Source organism: Prunus persica, chromosome G7, assembly GCF_000346465.2.
Source record: "Prunus persica cultivar Lovell chromosome G7, Prunus_persica_NCBIv2, whole genome shotgun sequence".
Lineage (NCBI taxonomy): Eukaryota > Viridiplantae > Streptophyta > Magnoliopsida > Rosales > Rosaceae > Prunus > Prunus persica.
The window spans coordinates 3,032,591-3,053,076 of NC_034015.1; the positions used below are offsets into that span (position 1 = coordinate 3,032,591).

Below are 20,486 nucleotides of genomic sequence, written 5' to 3' on the forward strand. Positions count from 1 at the left end.
CATTAGTCACTAACATAAAGCTCCTCTAACAACATAGTATTGATTATATTTTTGTACTTATTCTACAATGGGAAATTGAACTTTTGACTTTTTCCAAGAACGTACCAACAACACATTTGCGCTTGAAAATATATACTCACTTCCGACTACACCTAATACCCTCGAAAATATAATGACATTACTGTGGGAGCAAATTTCCCAACGAGAATATTCGATTGGAAAGATTCCCCTTTCTTCTTTGCTACCTCTTTCTCCCTGCAACATAGAACAAATAAGAGGACCACACCCAGGGGTTGTTGGCCAAAGGCCCTCTGATGCCTAAGTTAGTTCAATTGAATCGTATAGAAAACAATAGCTAATAAGGTACGGAGATATATTTATAATATACACCGGACGGCTGGAGGCTTATGTAAAAGAGAGAGAGAGAGAGAGAGGAGGTAGCTAGGGTCTGTGAGAGAAGATCTCTACAGAGGTTTTTGTAGTAGTTCTGACGTACCTCATCCTTGTACGTAACCAAGTATTTATAGTGGCCTTGGAGAGGTTGGTGGGGTTGGTGTAGTTGGTGAGGTTGGTGTAGTTGATGAGGTTGGTGTGGTTGGTGAGGTTGGTGTATTTAGGGATTAGGAATTTAATCGAATCCCTAATTAAGGCGAGGATCAAGTAACCCCCAATTTGATTAGTTAATTCCCAATTAGGTTAGGTAACTCCCAATTAGGTTAGGTAACCCATAATTAGGCCAATTAGGTCAAATAATTCCCAAATTGATTGGCCTAATTATTTGACCTAGGGTTCAAGTTTAATTTGGTTCCCACAATTACCGAGAGGATATATTTCTCTCGTAAATAGTCAAATAATTCCGACGTAATGCGAAGCCCCTATGAAATAATCATCCTATTTCCGACAAACATATTTTTTGTCGTTAATAAAGTTGGCGCCAAGTCTTCCCGCCAAATAAATTACATTTTCAATGAATAGAGACTTGTTCCAACGACACTTCATTTGTCGGAAACATAATTTCAGCCTCGTGGCATATTTCCAACGGTTAACATATTTTGGTATAAAAAAAAACACTTTTTCCTAGGGAAGCTCGCAAAAAAAGTTGGTCAGTAATGACTCTTTTTGTGGTCAAGTTTAATGAGTTAAAAAAAAAAGTTTAATTAGTTCATCTATTTAGAAATTGTATATGATTCCATGTTTAAGACTATCTTAATTTTTTTTATGACCATATTATTAACACTAAATTTATTATTAATGGAATATGTTGGATTTAACTTCAAACATTAGTTTAGAGCATTTGGAGACCAATATTTAATTTTCAACATGATACTTTATTTATTTTATGATTAAAATAATTTTTAGAGCGTGATGGTTAAGAAATGTATTTAAAAAAATATATATATAAGTGAAAGTGAAAGTGCTTTTCTTTTTACCACATTCTTGAATAGAAAAGTCATTTCAACACAGTGGCCTTTTTAGTCATTATACATAGCTCACAGCACATTCACACAAAAATTCACCAAATTGCCAAACTAACCCTAAGAATATTAAACAAGCAGTTGTTGGTTTTGTCAAGAGATATTCACTGAAATATTTAGATTGGTGGTTCTTTTCCTATTGGCTATGTGTATGCATTACAAGCTGAAATTTCTGTGTTAAAACATGGTTTTAAATTATAATAAGTTAGTTATTGAAGGTGATTCTAAGGTTTCAATTGATATTTTAAATTTTCATGGAGTATTTATCACATCACATGTTAAGGATACCAGAAAACTTCTTTGGCAACTGCATGAATATGCAATTCAGCATATATTTCGGAAAACAAACTTGGTAGCAAATGCCTTAGTAAGGATATGACATAATTATGTATGTATGGCTGTCAAATTTTCTTTTTTTAGGTGACAGTTAAACTTTGTTTTGATTTCCAGAATATTAAGATTTTTAAAGATCTTCGTTGTAGTTTTTTTTTTTTTTTTTTTTTTCCAGTCGGCCTAGCCAAAGTGAATAATTTTTTACACCTCTCTACCAAAGTGGAGAATTAATAATAATAATCATTATTAACTTTGGTAGAAAAGGTCAGGTAGTTTAAGAAAAAATTTCTAGGCACCCACCCATCTGGCTGTGGGCCTTAAGTCATCAAATATCACCCCCCTCGGCCCAAAGGAAATAAACGAAGCCCCTGGCTCTGTGTCTGTAGGCCAATCCTCCTACTTTCTTTGCAGCCCTTGTTCAAAGCAAAACACACATCGAGTCTTCTTCCTCAAATTTCAAAACAGGGCACTCCAAGATCGACAAAACTGGTGCTACCTGCGGCGAATTCCTGGGCTACGCCTGAAACCTCTGTGCTTCCACTGAATTGCGCACTCAAACCCAATAATTGAAGCTTTCTGCTTGGATTTGCGATTGTCTGTCTGCATATAACAAGTACCCGTGCTTGCCTTTTCATTCATACGATATCACATGTGGGTTTTATGTATGTATGTATGTATGTATGCATGCATGTATGTATGTATTTATTTATTTATTTATTTTAGTGTATGTATGCAAGTGCCTGTGAAGATGATATGTTCTAAAGCAGTGAACTTTTTGGTGCAGGTGCAGCAGACAGATACACCATAGTGTGGGGGGCTTGTTTTGTTAAATTATTTGTTCAGTTGGGATTTTGGTTTCGAATTTGTCATAAAATAATTTGGGTTTTATTTTATTTGACTCATTTATTCCGAGTCTTACTAAATTATTGCAAAATATGGAGGATTCTCAAAATGAGCCACTGCCTCCAGGCGTTCAGTCGTTGCAACCTCATCAAGGCTTCTTCTACCCTCATATGATGAGTTCACAAGCCCAGTATAGTAATTTCACTACAACTGCTCCTCAATCTTTCCACCAAACACTTACACACCCGCATGATGGCTCATCACAGAATGCTGATATCACTCAAGAAGCTAACTCATCAATTCATAATGCATCTGATATTCATCTTGTCAATGAAAAGCACAACCTCGCACATTCTCATGGTGCTCTCCCTGCACCCACCAGAAGCTCCAGACTACATGTTGAAAATGCTAGCGAAATTGAAACTGCTGCGCAAAATGTGGTGTTGCATGAACAAGTAATTACGTCTCTTTATTGTTTTTGTTTCCCCTTTTCATGTTTTCATTTCTTTATTGAACTTATGTGATTATTTTCTCTTTGTCTGCCTAATAGGAAATTTCTACCCAAAATATCATACGTAGTCAAAGGTTTGTTTTTATTTGCTTTCACTAAAATCTTCTCTTCATGATGGATATGTAAATCATTTTAAGTTTGATGTTTTGTTTTTTGCAATTTTAGAGAAGCAAGAGGTGTGGATGAGTCTTCTAAGGATAATGTAGATGTCTTCTCGGAACGCCTTGATCCCAGCGCTCTAAAGGTGTGTAATTTGAATCAGTTTTACTTTTGTCTTGTTGCCATATCAACTTTATAGGTAGGCTCACTGAGTATATCATCTCCTATTCTGAAATTATTATCAGTTTGTGCATTCTGCTTATCGGTGCTGGTACAGGAGCATCTACTGAAGATGACCATGGAACATCGAGCTCAAATGGCTTCAAAACGTGGGAAGTCTACCCTTACTGGAGAAGGTTGGTAGAAAGTTTCTTCTTTATGATTGGCATGTACTGTTACTCCCTTCTCAAAACTGTGATACCTAGTTTCAAAGCATTGGAAGTTTGGCCTTCCAGTACAATGGTTGTTGTTCCTTCTTTCTCCTTTACTGTCGGGCCTTTTTTCTTCTGTTACTTCTGTGGTCAACTCTTTTGAACATAATGTTCTTGTTAAACAAAATTTCTTTACTAAAACAAGAGGAGTGTCTAACAAGGAATAAACAACCTCTTAATGAAAACAGGGAACATTATGACATCAGTGAAATGAAATGTTATATATTTGAAACTTCTGTGAGGAAAATGAAAAACAGTATGGAATGCACAGGGGTGGGGCTATTTTGAATATGCCACAAGAGACTGTTCCTTTGTTTGTCAATCCAATTTGTTATCTCCCTCCTGATTTATTAACAGCTTCTATTTTTTCATCATTCAACTCAATGGAAGAGTTACGAACTAGCTCTTAGTCTAGTGGTATTTCTCTTTCCAATGTTGGAAGAAGTCCCAAGTTCGAATTCCCTGTCCCCTGTTAATAAAAAGAATAACGTGGTGAAGGAGTTTCTTTTCACAATAAAGTAGGATTCGAGTCATTGTAGCTTCCCTTAAGACGTAGTGCATCCGGAATTGATGCATGACTTGAAGTTGCCTTTTATAATAAACCAGGATTCAAATTGTTGATTCCCTTAAATGGATCAACGCAAGAGGTGAGAAGGACAGATTGAGACGGGAGATAGGTAGAATAAATCACTCACACAGGACAGAAGATATATGTGTTCACCCAAGTTAGGCTACCCCCGCAGGGTTAAAAGACTTCTCATTATGATAATGTAGTGTTTATGTATTACAAGAAGTTGGCTTAAGCATAAGAGACATGATTAAATACTCAGATTCTATAGGTGAGAGAGGGTCCTCTGTTCTTGTTGTCTTGCAATGTGGGAAAATTATCCCGTTTGTATTCTTCATGTTTGAAGAGCTTCCTGTTCCCATTTGTTATGGGGTTTCTTGGGAGACCAATCGTGGCCTAAACAAAACTCATTGTAGCTTCCATTAAGCAGCAGTCCTCACTCTGAAAATTGTCTTTTAAAAGACGGCCTTGATTTAAAGTTGGTGTAATCTGGATGGGGAATACAAAACAAGGATACTTCTTTTTTTCTTTGCAAGAAAGAAGCTTGGGAAGGATTCCAAAATTTTGTGGCACATTTTCCTCATTTCTAGAAGCTTCCAAAACTTTTTTCTTCTTATAATAAACAAGAAAGAACCTTTGGCAGATTTGACAAATCCCACGGATGAGCCGACTCAAATTTGTATGTAAAGCCTGAGAATTCCATGGAAGCTTCTGGAAATGAGAAAAATGAATGAACTAGTGATTTTAGTCCTTGGTTTTTCTCTGACAGGATGTTGTCTATATGCGGCTGAATATATGGTGGGTAACTAAGAAGCACGGATACGCTGGTTGAGGTGCGTATCCCGTATCCGATACGCTAGGGGATACGATACGCTGTGAATATGTGCAGATACGCTATGGATACGTATCCGAGTAAACGGATACGGTCAACGACAAAAAGATATGCGTATCTGACATTACAGATACGAGTATCCGATGTTTAGGATATGCGTATTAGGAAACGTCTCCACTTCTTCTTCTTTCAGATCTTCCTTCTTCTTCTTCATCCAGCGGTGCCCCCACTCATCAATTCTTCTTCTTCGTCCTTAAGAAGCCCAGATCTTCCTTTTTCTTCTTCATCCAGCAGCGCCCCTACTCATCAATTTCTTCTTCTTCATTCTTCATTGTAGGTGGCTTCGGGTTCTCTTCTCCATTTTCATTTTGTTTTCTCACACGTGCTTCTCTGTTCTTTTGACAAAAGGATTTTGTTTTGTTTTTTTTTTTGTTTTTTTTTTTGGTCAAAGGATTTTGTTTGTTTAATATTCACAGTTTCACCCACACCCCACGTGATGGCTGGTCTTATCGTTTTGACAAAAGGATTTTGTTTTGTTTGTCTTATTAAAAGTAATAATATTATAACCAAGACAAGTGGAAGTATGTTAAAAGTAATAATATCAAAAGTAATAATATTACCATTTTTATGTTATTTAAAATATGTTTTAAATTATATATATTGTTATTTTTAAATTTTTATATATTTTTTAAATTGCCGTATCCACGACGTATCGTATCCTAATTTTTGGAAATTTGTGGTATTCCCGTATCCGTATCCGTGTCCGTGCTTCTTAGGTGGGTAATACAGCTAAGTGATATTGCAGACCCAAAGGAGAAGCATAGAAGTACTAAATAAGGATTTGGAAGCAAGCATAGGCACCTTTAGTCAAGGTTTGTAGAAAAGCCCAACAATATTCTATACATAAAGCTTACCTAGAATTGTCATCATTAAAGTTTCCATGCAATTTCCAAGAAAACATTTATTGGTATCCTAATGCTCACTTTAAAAATAAATAAAAAAGGTTATGTTTATCTGAAATGTAGGAGAAAGTTACTTTTTTGAACTGGGAGAAGAAAGCTTGATTTGGCTCTTTTACAATTAATAAAACCTTGGTAAAAAATTAAAAATAGATACGAGAAGTTTGCCTGACTAGAATTACATGTCGTGTGGAAAACTTCAAATGTTTTAGGAATCCAATTTATTCATGTTAATCCAGGTCATTTTTGGCTCAGTATGCTCATAGTGGTCAGGCAAAATTTATTGGTGTGGTTGGAAACCATGTGAAGATAATTGCTTACAGGAAAGAGGAAAATGTTCTACCAAATGAAATCTTCGCTTGACTGAGACAACCATAATTGTAGTTATGTGTTGTTTCTATGGATCATGTTTAATGTCATTTGCCATATTTGATATGCCAATTACTCAACAAAATAACTAGTCTTGCGTTCTGAGTTAATCTGAACAATGCTCATCTGCTGATTTCATACTAGGTAACATAGAAATCGGTAATGGCTATGGTGTACCAGGAGGAGGTGCTTATTATGGTGCTCCAGGACCTAATGTTACTACACCTAGTAAGCCTAATTGGCAAAACTGAAGAATATTTTTCATTGTCATTTTCTTTTAATTGTCTCCTGTAGAAATTGAGCATTTTCTTGTTTGTATTCCTAGGAAATCTGGGAGTTGGAAATAGTGAGATGGGTCAGAAGAATTTTGAGTCTGACAATGAACAGAAGTCTCCAGCTAAAGAATTGCCAGAGTATCTTAAGCAAAAGTTGAGAAATAGGGGTATTCTTAAAGACGACTCAAGCAAAAGCAATCTTGTAAGTTTTTGCTATGGAAATAATTTGCCCTTACCAACGTTTTTAGCTTCTCTCTCACCTCACTGTCGAACTTGTTTTGCATTGTTTTGAGAACCAAATCTTATTTTGAAGCTATGTTCTTCAATCTATTTGTGCAAGTTCAGGATGGAGTTTTTGAAAATGCTCTTCTCTTGTTGGTTGATTGGATATCCAAGTCCCATTCCTTTTATGAGAAAGAATGTGTTGAGGCTCATATGTGTTGTGTTCTAGGTTGGTCTCAATGAGTGTCAACTGTTCTCTAGTCATTGGGGGTGATCACGAAAGTGACATATGGTGTTAGACTGAACTTGGTACTAGTGTTTTCAAAGGTGTTAACTAGGAGCTGGCATCAAGGCAAGGCAGAGGCAAAATTCCCCAGACATCTATCTGTTGAGATAAATGCTCAAAAGGCGTACGCATTGCTCCGGTAGTGTGGCTTTTGCATAATAGCATAAGAGGCAGATGCCACTTAGGCAGACTCCATATATCCCCTTTCTTCGTTGAACCCACAACAACTCACTGTTTTGGGAGGCTTATGCCTCGTCTTGCAAGTGCCAAAACACCTTGCATTACACCTTGGCCTTCGAAAACACTGCTTGGTACCACTATGTGGGTTCAGGAGCACTTCTGATGCAGGACGCGTAGGACCTAAATTTATTAGTTTCCTAATATATTTGTTAGTTTCCTAGATTCTCTAGTTTTCCAAATTCTAGTAGGATTTCTACTTTTCCAGATTTCCAGATTTCTAGTTTTAAGTTTCCTATTTTATTTAGGATTTCTGTTTAAGCAAGGGTTTTTTATCCTATTATGTCTAGGTTTTAGTTTGCTATAAATAACCCCATATAGTTCTTTAAAATTCAGATTTGGATATTGAGTAAACCTTCTCTTAAGACTGGGATTTCTGTCCTTCCTTCTCGGTTCTCTGATTTCGGTCCTTTCTTTCGTCCCTTTGATCTATATTTTCGTCTCCTCAACCTCCGATATTCTTCTTGTTCTACTGTTCTGCCCTTTCTTTCGTCTTTTCGATCTATATTTTCGTCTCTTCGACCTCTTATGTTCTTCTATGTTCTGTTGTTTGAGTGCTTAATCTAATACCTACAGGCTGTACTACATCAACTTCACTATAAGTTTGGCCTTGACAAGGACGAGAGGGTTATGAGTGAGGATGTTCTGAAGCTAATATTTTGTGCATTGTGCAAGTATGTTAAATTTCAAGTTCATTGTTTATTAGGTTGATCTAGAGGGAGTACAAGGAAGTTTTTTACAAGGAACCCCATTGTTGACTAATTCTTTTGGGATATTATACTGATATAGCAAGCTCATTCCCTAGGTTGTGATATGGCAAGCTGACTAATTCTTGTTTTAGTTTATTTCTCCAGTCTTCTTTTTTAATCCATGGGTAACTTAAGTTTGTCCTCAAGTTATCTTATTTTCTCTTTTGAATATATAATTTCTCTTTTTATTTATTGGAAAGACAGTTTCTCCTATTTTATTTATTGCTCTTTTCTTATAAACCTCCTAGGTACAAGAAGATTGTGTCCCCTTTTAGTTTTCTTAATGAATTTTTTGTACACTATTGGTTATTTTCATAAATATTACACTGCTTATGAAAAAGAAAATAAGTTTTGGAGTTCTGAAATATCTTTAACTTCTATTGTGGACTACTCAACTTATGACATTGGACTTCCTCCGTTTGTTATTCTCAGTTGATCTCTTTTCCTTTGATTAACCTGTAACTTTCAATTTCAGAAGTTGAAAAGTAGTTCAACTCAACAGACGGAATATGGGAAATTGCCTCCTGGATGGGTGCGTATCAGTTGTGAGATATAATTGTATTTTTATTTTATTTTTTTATTAGGTATTTTTTTCTCCTAGCTGCTGGATAGAATTGTTGTGCAAAGACCATATCATGGAAAATATAGTTGAAATTTGTTTCATTTAACAAAAACAATGACATGTTCCTATGAGTCATCACTGAAGACTAAAGAAAGCAAACAAGTTACAAGTAAGATAAGCTCATTCTTGTTAGCTAAAAGTGCACATGATATGCTAGCGTGCAAGGGCTCACATATAAACACATAAATAGAACGAGGCCATAATTTAAATTTCTGAAATTAGTAAAATTGTAGTCTATTTAAAATGTCATGCTGCTATTACGCTAATACCTGTATTACTTTTTAGGTGGAGGCAAAAGACCCTGCAAGTGGTGTGTTGTATTATTACAATGAGGTCAGTGGCAAGAGTCAATGGGAAAAGCCTGCTGAGACATCTTCTGTTACACCACTTCCATCACCTGTATCTCTTCCAAAAGATTGGGTGGAGGCTTTGGATGAAACAACAGGTATGCGTGCCAAATATGTTCTATGTGTATTCTGAGAGAAGTACACCAACATCCCAGGGATTTCACGAAGTCACTGGTATCCACTGTGGATGTGTAAATAGCACTTTAGTCTTAGTAAATTACACTTGGCTCTCTTGTTTCAGTTTCCATTTGTAAATGACCGTCGATGACAAAAAAGTAGTAAGACCTTAATGAAAAAAGAAAAAAAAAGAGGATAAATTTGTTTATATTGATATAGTATTATATATCGTGAGATTCTTTCTGTAGGACGTTAAAGGACAGATGTATGAATAACATATCGATAACATATCAGGAACGTGTCAATAGATTATTGATATGCCAATAACATGTTAAACATATGTATGGACCAGTTATTGACATGTTATTGATATTTTAGCAATACATTATTAATATGTTATTGACATGGACATCCAAAATTCCTGCAGAGAGCCGCACTATATATATACAATTATTCTCTCATCTGGATGTCTGCATGTTATTATTGTGCGGATGCCATTGTAAACAGGGAGGAAAGCAGGGAGGGCTAGTAGAAAATACATGGCGTCCGTGCGGTAACAATGTCTGGATGTCCGCAGAGGAAAATTTATGTGTGTATATATATATACACGATAATAATGTCCGGATGTCTTTAGAGGAGAATTTCTGTATATATATATACATATTTATATAGGGTGAGAGAGAGAGAGAGAGAGAGAGAGAGAGAGAGAGAGAGAGAGAGAGAGATGGAGGATTTATAAAACAGTACACTCTGTGCCACTCTCTTTCACATATTCTTCAGATATATTTCCTATATCCTTCAAATAGTAAATGATGCTTGAGATTCTTGAAGAAAAGAAAAAATAAGAGTCAGCTCAAGAGAGAGAGAGATTTTCTATATCCTTCAGATAGTAAATGATGCTTGAGATTCTTGAAGAAAAGAAAAAATAAGAGGCAGTTCAAAGTTCGAAACAAAAGCAGGAGAAAAAGAGAAAGGTGAAGAACTATAGAAAAAGGACATGTTCTTCCATGGAATGAGAGCTGAGATTATTCACACGATCACCCTCCAACAAAAGATAACAGTTCCAAGGACAAGAAGGTGGTTACTCTTTAGTAGTTATTATCTTTTGTTGGTGGGTCTTGTTGGGAATTATAAAGGGGCAGTTACTTTCTGGTGGTCCGCAGTCTTGGTTCTTGTGTTTGGAAAGGAATAAAATGTTCTGTGAAGGTAAGGAAGGGGTGAAGTTACTTTGCGATAGAACCAAATATTTAGCGCCTCTTCATTTTAAAGATTTTGAAGATGAATCCTTTGTGTTATTCTTCTTGGTTAGGGAGAGCTTTGATCTAATAGTGTTTGCATTTATGTTTCTGGGTGACGTATATGGTTTGAACTTGGTCAGACATCTGGTTTGTCTCACTTGCATAATTTCCTTTATTAGTAAAATTTGTTTCTTATTAAATTGAACATTGGGTAGAGGAAAAATATTCAATTTGGTCTCAGGATGCAATGATAATTGGGTTTAGTAGCAGGACCACCGACTTCTGGTGGGGCAGCAAAGATTGGGCAGTGGTGTTCGGTGATCCAAGAATTTCCCCTCTCTTGGCTTGGCCTGATGTGGTTTTGAGAAATGCAATTGACGATGGTTGGAGTTTTGAGTGGCTTGGGGTGCTGTGGTTTTGACAAATGCAATTGATTATGGTTGGAGTTTTGAACATCTAAGGTTGAGAAAAAGGGGTTGTGCAAATAATGGTTTGTGGTGGTGGAGAGGATTTTGATTCAGGCATGGCTGGTAATGGTAGTGGAAGTTGAGATTAAGATTGGGCTTGAGGATGGAAGCGATAATCATAGCCTTCTTATATGCGTATTTTACTTCTATCGCAGTATATATGATTCATTTTACTAAAGTCATGAAGTGATCATTGTCAAGTAATTACTGCAGAATCCCCTGTTTTTGGAGTTAAGAACCCACATTTTGCAGTTATCCAAGGAAATATGTCATTCCCATACAGTCGTTGACATGGGTTAAACTGACAAGGCGATCATTGTATGAGAATCAGGTAGCCAGTCTTGTTTCTGGAAATTGCAAACCAAGTCCTAGACAAAGTAGAGCCATGTCTCACTTACCATTTTGAAGAACAGATATCCACTTCTGCTTTAGGGAGGTTGATGTGATGTGTTGTATGTTTCTTTTGATAGGTGTGGGAATATTTTGCCAATAAAGTTCCAGGGTGAGCTGCCCATGAACCTAAATAGTATATACATTTTTCATGAAGATGTGGTAGTGAAACGTAACCAGACTACACAGACAAAATTTAATTGATAATTAAAGTTGTTTGCATTCTGTTTCTTTTTTCTTTTTTTTTTTCAAACTTAGAACTTTCATATTTTCACGCACAGGTCACAAGTATTACTACAATACAAAGACACATGTATCACAATGGAAACACCCTAACTCATCAGAGCAGGTTGCACTTGCATCTCAACATTTTGACAGCTTGGCTTCTAGAAATCCTGCTAATGTTTATTGGGATGGCCAATCAGCCGAGGTACAAGCAGAGAAGGATGAATCATCCAAAACAAAGAGATGCACGGGTTGCGGTGGATGGGGACTAGACCTTGTTCAGATGTGGGGTTACTGCAATCATTGCACAAGGTAAGATGGCTCCCTTGTTCACAAGATACCTGTCGGGGTTCAGGAAAAATAAGCCCCATACCTGAGGGAGTGCTGGTGGAACTGATCCATAGTTAAATAACATGTGCCAAAAATGTTCTGTACTTTCCCCCAAGCTAGGAAAGAGATGTCCACCAACCACTGGTTGATTCATGAATACTGAAGTAACGACAAACCAATTCAATTTTTTTAAAACATATACAACTTTGATTCATTTTATTAATAAGAAAAAGAGTTGCAACAAAGGGAACAAGGTGTCTCCTAAAAACATAAAATACATCAACAAGAATAAATTTTAAAATAAAAATAAAAATAAAAACTAACTAAAATACGTGGCTACAATCTCTCAATAAGAATTAGTATGAAAAGACCAATTGCTTAACTCTGAAGGAACGGAAACCCAAAAGGAGGCTCATAATCAAACTCTGTCCCCAAAATTATCAACCTTCTCACACCTTGCACCCTAAAAAATTCTCCTATTCCTCTCCATCCAACTATATCCCACAAATCACATCTCCCCAACACCAATCACCTCATCCTACCTCTAAATTAACCTTTTATATAATAAAGTGTTACAAGAAGCTGGAATCTCCCTACTCAAATTGATCTCCCTAAACGTTCTTATCCACAAAGAATATAGAACCAGAAAATGGAGCAATAAAGGTTTCAAACCTTCAGCATCCTTTCTTCATATGACACACCACTAAGGAGATAGGCAAACTACAATAAGGTCTCCTCCTCTGCTCCATGTCACAAGTATTCATCCTCCCATTAGCAATAACTCAAGCTAAAGCCTGGGGCATAGGTGGTTCTTTATCCTTCAAAACTGCATGAGAGTGGATACTTCTCGCCAGCAAACCCTAGAGAGCAGAAGCTGGAAGATAAGTGGGTGAAGGGGTATGAGAGGCACTGGCAGCTAGAGAGGTGGAAGAGGGGTGGTTTCTAGAGATACTTTTTTCTTTTACATATTGAGGCTTTGATACCAAATTAAATTTGGCGTAAGTGGATTTGCATAGTAACATGTCTCAATGTGGATTAAAAAACAAAAAGTACATTACCTTTCCCCAATGTGAGACCAAGTGTATTTACTTTACTGACCAAGTGTATATATGGCACGTGGTGAACGTATTTTGTGCTGAACTTCCAATTTTCTATAGAAGCATGTCATGTTTTACATGTTTAGTACTGAAGTTTCGTGTGTCAGTGTTCAATATACAGTAAATCTACTTGTAATAAGTTGACAATGGCTTTAATAGACAAGAGTTTTAAAGCATTGCAGATGCAAATCTCTCCTCTCTCTCTCTCTTTCTCTCGGAGTTGTGGTTCTCAATATATACAAATTTGTGTGCATGATTGCGTTGATACTTGTTTTTCTGGATTATTTTATCACTTGCAGAGTTCTTCATCTTCCACAAAGCCAGTACTTGATGACTAGTATGCATAATAATCACCAGACCCCAGATCCTGTAGATATCAAAAGAGAATCCGACAGAAAGGTCCCCACACAGAGGTACCTGTCTTTCATGGAGCTAGGTTTTCTTAAGTAACTGCTTGCTTTTAACTACGAAGTCATAAGTGTCCATAGAACCTTAAATGCAGTGAAGTTGTCTTGGACTGCCGTTATATGTAAGAGATGTGATTTTACTTTCGGTTTTTAGGTCCAATTGGAAACCTCCAATGGGAAAGGGAAATAAAAAGGAAAGTAAGAAACGTTCTTACTCTGAGGATGAGGAATTGGATCCTATGGACCCCAGCTCATATTCAGATGCTCCCCGTGGTGGCTGGTATGTTCCACAAACTTGATTGATCATTTTAGAGTGATGTTTTATTTTGTTTCCTCCTTTTAATATTTGTAAAATTTATCTGGTGCTTATTTTCAGGGTTGTAGGCCTTAAAGGAGTGCAGCCACGAGCTGCTGATACCACTGCCACAGTAAACTCAATACTTTTGCCTCAATAAATTTGTCTCATTATCTTGTTATAATGTGCCAGTAAATATATATGAACTTTAGCTCAATGGTTTACAAAGATAAAATAGGAAAAACAGAAAATTGTTTATTGGCTTGGATATTTCACAAGTGATGCAACCTGGATGATACACCTCCATGCGTGGGAATATTGTCCATGTTTGTATATCTACTGATACTTGAAATTGTCAACAACATCAGAATGTGATGCTTCCTTTCTCTCCTAGTGATGCACATAAATATTTTCCTGTTGTATGTTGATTTTACCATCTGAAATGAACTATATTTGAAGCGCTGTCATGCTTTAATTAGATGATGTTATGTTTCTGGTATATTTCAGGGTCCTCTCTTCCAACAGCGTCCTTACCCATCACCAGGTGCCGTTTTGAGAAAGAATGCTGAAGTTGCTTCACAGACCAAGAAATCAAGCTCACATTTTGCACCTATATCCAAAAGAGGTGACGGGAGTGATGGACTTGGTGATGCAGACTGAGAAATTCTGTTTTGCATATCAGATTACAGGTGTATGTATGTATTCTTTTCGTTATCTACAGCGCCAGATGACCCATTAATTTATGTATCCGCTTGCTGCTGCCATACTAAGCTGGGTTGCATAACTAGACAATGACAAGCACAGACCTTGGAGTAATGATACCCATCTTTGAAGTCATGTCAAGGGAAGACTGTCTCGTTGGGGTCGGAAAATGCTGCTTAATTGCAAGCCTGTATACATTCAAAGATGAAAAAAGAACTTCGCTGTATTCGTCTCTTCTATTCATCTCATAGTAGTACCAGTAGGGTTTTAAAGTTCAAAGGTCTTCCTGTGATCCCAATTAGAATGAATATGTAAAGCAATGGTTGAGAGCACTATCGTTATACATAATTGAAGCAATTTTTATGTCATGAGGTTGAGGGCATTGAAATGGTCTAGTGTTAGCAGCATTGAGAATAATGCATGCAACTTTCCTGCAAGTTTTGATAAATGTGTTTTGCCGTTAAATGTTACCCTGTAACATAGATACTGCAATGCATGCGGAATTTAGTGGATTTATTTTTTATCTTGAATGTCGTTGAAATGGGTTCTTGCGCGACAAGCATGTTAGGATGGAGAATTTTTGTAAATCTCCCACCTGCTTTGTTCTGCTGTCTTATTCAATCTCTCTCCTTAAATGGATAACGATGGTCGGCGAAAGGTTGAACATAAAATTCCCAGTTGATGATGTCATTCAAATTTGTGCTACATCTTCTTTTCAAATCCTTAAGCAAAAAATAAATAAATAAATAAATAAATAAATAAATAAAAAATAAAAAATAAAAAATCCTCTTTATAAACGGCAGATTGAATGGGACAGTTTGAACACACAAAATTCAGTTCTAAAGGCTAACAGGTTAGCTCATCAACAGACTGCAAATTCAAGGACACAATTGACTTCATATACAAGAGAAACTTGGGCTAATTTAGCCATTGTCCACTTTTTCTAAAGGCTAACAAGTTAGCTCCTCCGTTTGACATGGAGAAATGCAGTGGAATTTCTTCATTCTGATTTAGCCTTCTTGTCTACCTTTTCCTCTTTTAGTTGTGGAACTAGCACCCTAAATGTCCATATGGCCAGTAGAGTCGCCTCAATCGGGGCAAGCCAGTAGACAAGTATATGCTCCTTCGTTACGTGGGTGCCACGAGCATAAGCCCATCCCATCACCTACATAAGTCAATAAGGTTTAATACATTCAAGTTTCTAAGTGATTAATGATTAATTGTAGTAGGTACTTACAGAGGCTGGGTTCATGCAACCACCGGTCAGATCAGAGCCAAGAATATGAAGAGTTAACTTAGAAACACTTGAGATCCATGTCTTCATGAAGAAACTCCCTGGGATGTTTCTGGCAAGCCCAAGTGAGATAGTAACAATTGCAAATGTTAGCAATCCTTCTGTAAGTGCACCTCGATGGATATCAACATTCAGACGTGGCCCAAGACCTACTTCAGGAAAGAGCTGAATTATGAGCTTGACCCCAGCAATAGAGCCAATAACCTGAAGAGATAAGAGATATGAGAGAAATTAAGTTGTCATCACTGTAAAATATGGAATTAGGAAAATCATTTCAAGTAGTACCTCCCACAAAAGATAATATGTTTAGAAAAGTTATAGGAGCAGGAAGATAAAGCCTTATCATAGGATACACGCAGTAACAGCTTAGTTCAACTGATATTTTCACTCAATGCTTGGGTTAACCTTCTTTATGAATTTATACTAGTACATGCAAGGGTTAACTAGGAAAAGGTACATTATTCCATAATCAATGTCTATTCACTCAATCAACTCGTAATTACATAATCAAAGCTCAATTACAGGTTTATAACAATACTCTCCAACAAAACTAACACCAAGGAGTGCAGGATATCACACCTGTAATTGAGCTTTAATATTTAAAAAATCCTTATCATAGTTTTCACGCAGGAACAGTACAGTCCAACTGGTATTTTCACTCCAACCTTGTTGGAAAACAAGAGAAACAATGGTTCCTCTGATTTTATTCTTCATCATTTTGGATGAACTCTCAAATTTCCCTAGTTCTCTATGTTTTCCATATTGGTTCTATAGAGACACAGGGCTTAGTTAGGAAAACATGTCTGATTCCATAATCTATGCCTAATCAGTTAATCAACTCTTAATTACATAGTCAAAAGCTCAATTATAGCATTATAAGTAGTCAATAATTTCCATCTAAGCTAGTACCAAGGAATGCATGATATTGAACCATACAACATGACTCCAAGAATTTGGAAAAAACACTGCCACGGTAAAAGGTCACCAAAAGAGATCTGACAGCAATGTCACTGCACAAGAGAAGAGGCAGCTATCTGGTCTAAAACACCATGGGGTCTTTCAAGGACATTTTCTGAGGTCAAGCTCGTCACTTGACCAGCTCTAATCAAACCTCCAACCCATATTCACTAGTCTATAACTATAAAAAGTCCTATTTCTCTCTTGATGCACAACACTCGAAAGAACAGTGGAACTCTAGCTTTTGCCTTGCTTCCCTTGTCAAAAGTCTTGTGCTTCTGTCCAAAACAACAGACATGTATGTAGCTGGAGTTATCCTACTCAGTTCAGCTTCCCTAAACAACCTCAAGAATAAGTTTAATGCCAGAGGAGAACGCAGAAATAAGTGATCACAAGTGATATGACTTGCCGCAATTAATTATCCAAGCTAGTATCTGTACCTTAGGCTATACTTTATCATAGAAGAAGGCTGAAAACATGCAGTGGATTCCACTTTCCACCTTCTACAATCTGTTCTAGATGCATGTGAACCAAATTGAGGACATAAGGATCCTATTTTGGCCAGAAAGCTGTCATGAAAGGGGATAGGAGCTCTGATTTGGGCTTTGATATGTGCCTTTATTACTCTTGAATGAGATTTTTTTACCACTGAATTGGAGAGTCTGTTCTTGGGAAGTAGAACTTGATAAAACAAAAGCGAGCTTAATTGACGTTCTCTCAAGGCCAATCAATCTCAAGTGTTGAAGAGTTAAAAGACGGCCACTATAAATTGCTATCTACGGTCCAATAGGATTTGCAGCGGCAGAGGAGACTGAAGAGAAGAGGACCCAAGTTCTTCGTTTAGGTGCATCAATCAATTTTGCCCCTTTGCAGCTAGGAAGGGTGGTCTAAGGAAGAGTTACCACGATCTCATAAAAAATGGAGTATTGAGAGCAGCAGGGGAAGGGTCAGAGCTGTCACCAGACAACCTCCTAGGACAGCAATCTTAAAACAAAGGGGGATTCTGGTAATGGGAAGGGTTGTAGGAGAAGTTATTAGGTCATCTTCTCCTTTTACCACAGCTCCATTTACTGAAGACCAAGGGGTGTGCAAGATAACTGCCCTTGGCAGTCTATATGCCTTCCTTAGATACCTTAGGGTTACAATCATTCAGGAAGAAGTTGTAGAAGTTACAAAACGAGTAGACAAATGGGGGCTCGTTGCTTGTGTTTCATTTAGTTTCTCTCTCTTTAGCGCAACCTTTTTCTTTGCTTCCCGTTCTTCCCTCATCGGCCTTCGTATTGTTGCATTCATAGATACATGTGGTTCATCTTCTTCAACTATGTCTTAGGATGATGAACTATTTAGATCAAATCTATCCAATTTGAACAACATATCAACAGTTCACTTCTTTTCCAACTAATGTTTTCATTTTAGTGCCACTCTTCTTAAGAATTTCGTTCTCTCTCTTAAGGAAAAAATACAAACTACCTGTTTCATGGCATTAGTGTCATCTAGAACATCTATTCTAATTATTTACGCACAATATAATTCAGAAAGGACCACTTAATAGGGTATAATAAAGGAGCGAAGGCAGGGCATATTTAGAGACTTGTATGGAGTATCACCATAATAGGTCTGTTGTAATATATGTCATGAGATTATCTAAATTCCAAAATCAACCGGAAAGCGACATAAATTGGCATTTCCCACACGGAAAACAATTCCTCAGTTAATTAAATCTGTTTGAAGATGTATAATTTCTATTTCACTAAAGCAGTCAAATAGAGAACACAAACAAGAACAACCAATATCTCAAATTGTTCAACAACAAAAAAAAAGGCACGTATAATTCAAAATTTTCAAACAAGTCAAATTGTTCATGTATCACAGAAACTAGGAAACCAAGATAACCCAGAGCCGCTATTTAAAGCCAAATCAGATTTCAACCACCCAAATTAGATTTTCCGCAACCAAAAATTGTAAAAATCAACTCTACATACAAAGATCAAAACCCAAGATTCATTCACTCTAAATTCTACCATTTCGCTCCTCAAGTTTTGTATCTAGCCAACCAAACAACCAAATAAGACAAGCCCATGAAAAGGGGGCGTTGGGTTACCTGAGCAGGGATTCTTGCAGCAACAGTGAAAAGGAAGCGGGTGAAATCCCCAGTGATTGCGGCAGCAAAAACGGTGAGAGGATTGTAAGTGCCACCATTGGTAATCTTTCCCAGCAAGGCAAAGAAGAACATGTTTACAATCGACAGAGTGGATTTGATAATTTCACCGGTGGGTTCATGGCCAAACCCCAGATTGTTGTAAACATACATCTTAATCAAGACCCCTGACCAAACCCACATGAATGACATTGTGAAATCTGATACAAGCAAACCAATCCTCCCCATTTTGCTCGCACAGAAATCACCAATGCTTACGCTTTGCACAAAAATGGTGGCTGGGCAATGCTCAGGCTCTAGGGGATGCTGATGATGAATAAGATTCGTTTACTTTGTCCTTCCATGTTGACCAAAAATAGAATTTTTTTTTTAGTTGGGTCGGAAAAACGTAAAGAAAATGTTTTGTGAGAGGATATATATTTTTCAAACCCCGCCCGCTTAGGTAGGTGCGGGGACTATACGATTACGAACTTTCACTGTCTTTTCGTGTGTCTGTCGGATTGTAGGTTCTTTTTTGTCGAATACAAGTTACAACCAGCCCACAACTCTTCAAAAATAGGGAAATAAAATAATAAGCGGCTTTAGCCTTCAATAATACTATTTTAATCAATTTCTAATAGTGGGGGCAACCTTTTTTTTTAGGGTTTTTTATTTTATTAGTCCTTGAATTTAGACTCAATTTGCAAAATGGTTCCTGTGGTCCCTTAACTTTAGTTTCATTTGCACAACTAGTCCTACCGTTACTTCTGTCAATTTTTTTTTGTTAAGTGCGAGGGCAAAATAGTATTTTTATATTAAAACCAAAAAAATGATTATATCTTTAAAATAACAATAAAAGAAAATCACATAAAAAAACCAACAAAAAAAAAATTTAATAAAGTTTGGGAGGAGTAGAAATTGGGATAGAGGGGAAAAGGGAGAGTTTAATTTTAATTTTTTATTCATATTTTAATCAATTTTGATACAAAAATACCATTTTGCCCATGCATTTAACAGAAAAGTTAACAATATTGACGGTAGGACCATTTGTCCTAATGAAAATGAAGTTAAAGGACCACGGGAACCATTTTGTAAATTAAGGTACTCAAATGCAAATCGAGTCTAAATTCAGAGACTAATAAAATGATTAACCCTTCTTTTTAAATCTTTTGGGAAGCAAAACCAACTTATATGGAATTACATATCTAATTTTTGAATCTTTTAATACATTGCAAAAGTTTTTCATACCTTAGTTAGAAAGGCTTTTCAATGCATCATCTTCTACAATAATAGTTCCTAAAGTTGGATTCCCACTCAATAGCGGATCTAGTAAGGAGCCAATGAAGGCATTAGCCTCCACTCAATCTTGTTCTACAATTATGAAAGTGCCAAGTTTTCATGATATTTTATGTTGAATTGGGGAATGCCTAAAAAAAAGGCTAAGGTAGGGCAAAGTGGCAAATGAATGGTTGAGACTTTATGCAAAGACTTTACAGATTGTTGGTAGGCTCCATTAGCCAATGTAAGTTAGGACAGACTTTACAAGTTCTTGGCCTCAGGAAGGAAAATTTATTGATCCGCCAGTCCATTAGTATGAGTCAAAATTTACGTTTGTCTCAAAAGATTGGTACTTATTTTTTAGCTAGGCAATACTATTAGGGTAGTTCGTCCT

General features: G+C 36.7%; 2 protein-coding genes across 5 annotated transcripts; one reads left to right on the plus strand and one right to left on the minus strand.

The window, feature by feature from the left end:
• LOC18769571 (WW domain-binding protein 4) lies at window positions 2,188-14,949 on the plus strand. Of its 4 annotated transcripts, none has more exons than XM_020568139.1 (14): window positions 2,188-2,474; window positions 2,593-3,106; window positions 3,202-3,236; window positions 3,328-3,406; window positions 3,539-3,617; window positions 6,565-6,648; window positions 6,746-6,897; window positions 8,665-8,721; window positions 9,097-9,256; window positions 11,652-11,907; window positions 13,322-13,435; window positions 13,584-13,709; window positions 13,806-13,857; window positions 14,232-14,949. In XM_020568139.1, exons 2-14 carry the CDS (start codon window positions 2,744-2,746, stop codon window positions 14,382-14,384), a joined length of 1,710 nt encoding a protein of 569 aa, XP_020423728.1. In that variant the 5' UTR covers window positions 2,188-2,474; window positions 2,593-2,743; the 3' UTR covers window positions 14,385-14,949. The 4 variants fall into 4 exon arrangements, with proteins under 4 accessions (XP_020423728.1, XP_020423726.1, XP_020423727.1 ...); XM_020568137.1 differs by having other exon boundaries at window positions 2,188-2,470; XM_020568138.1 differs by having other exon boundaries at window positions 2,188-2,459.
• On the minus strand, window positions 15,198-19,235 carry LOC18771900 (probable aquaporin SIP2-1). Its single transcript, XM_007202447.2, has 3 exons — window positions 18,779-19,235; window positions 15,664-15,924; window positions 15,198-15,591 (listed from the first exon to the last, which is right to left on the minus strand). The coding sequence occupies exons 1-3, from the start codon at window positions 19,061-19,063 to the stop codon at window positions 15,427-15,429; spliced, it is 711 nt and encodes a 236-aa protein (XP_007202509.1). The 5' UTR covers window positions 19,064-19,235; the 3' UTR covers window positions 15,198-15,426.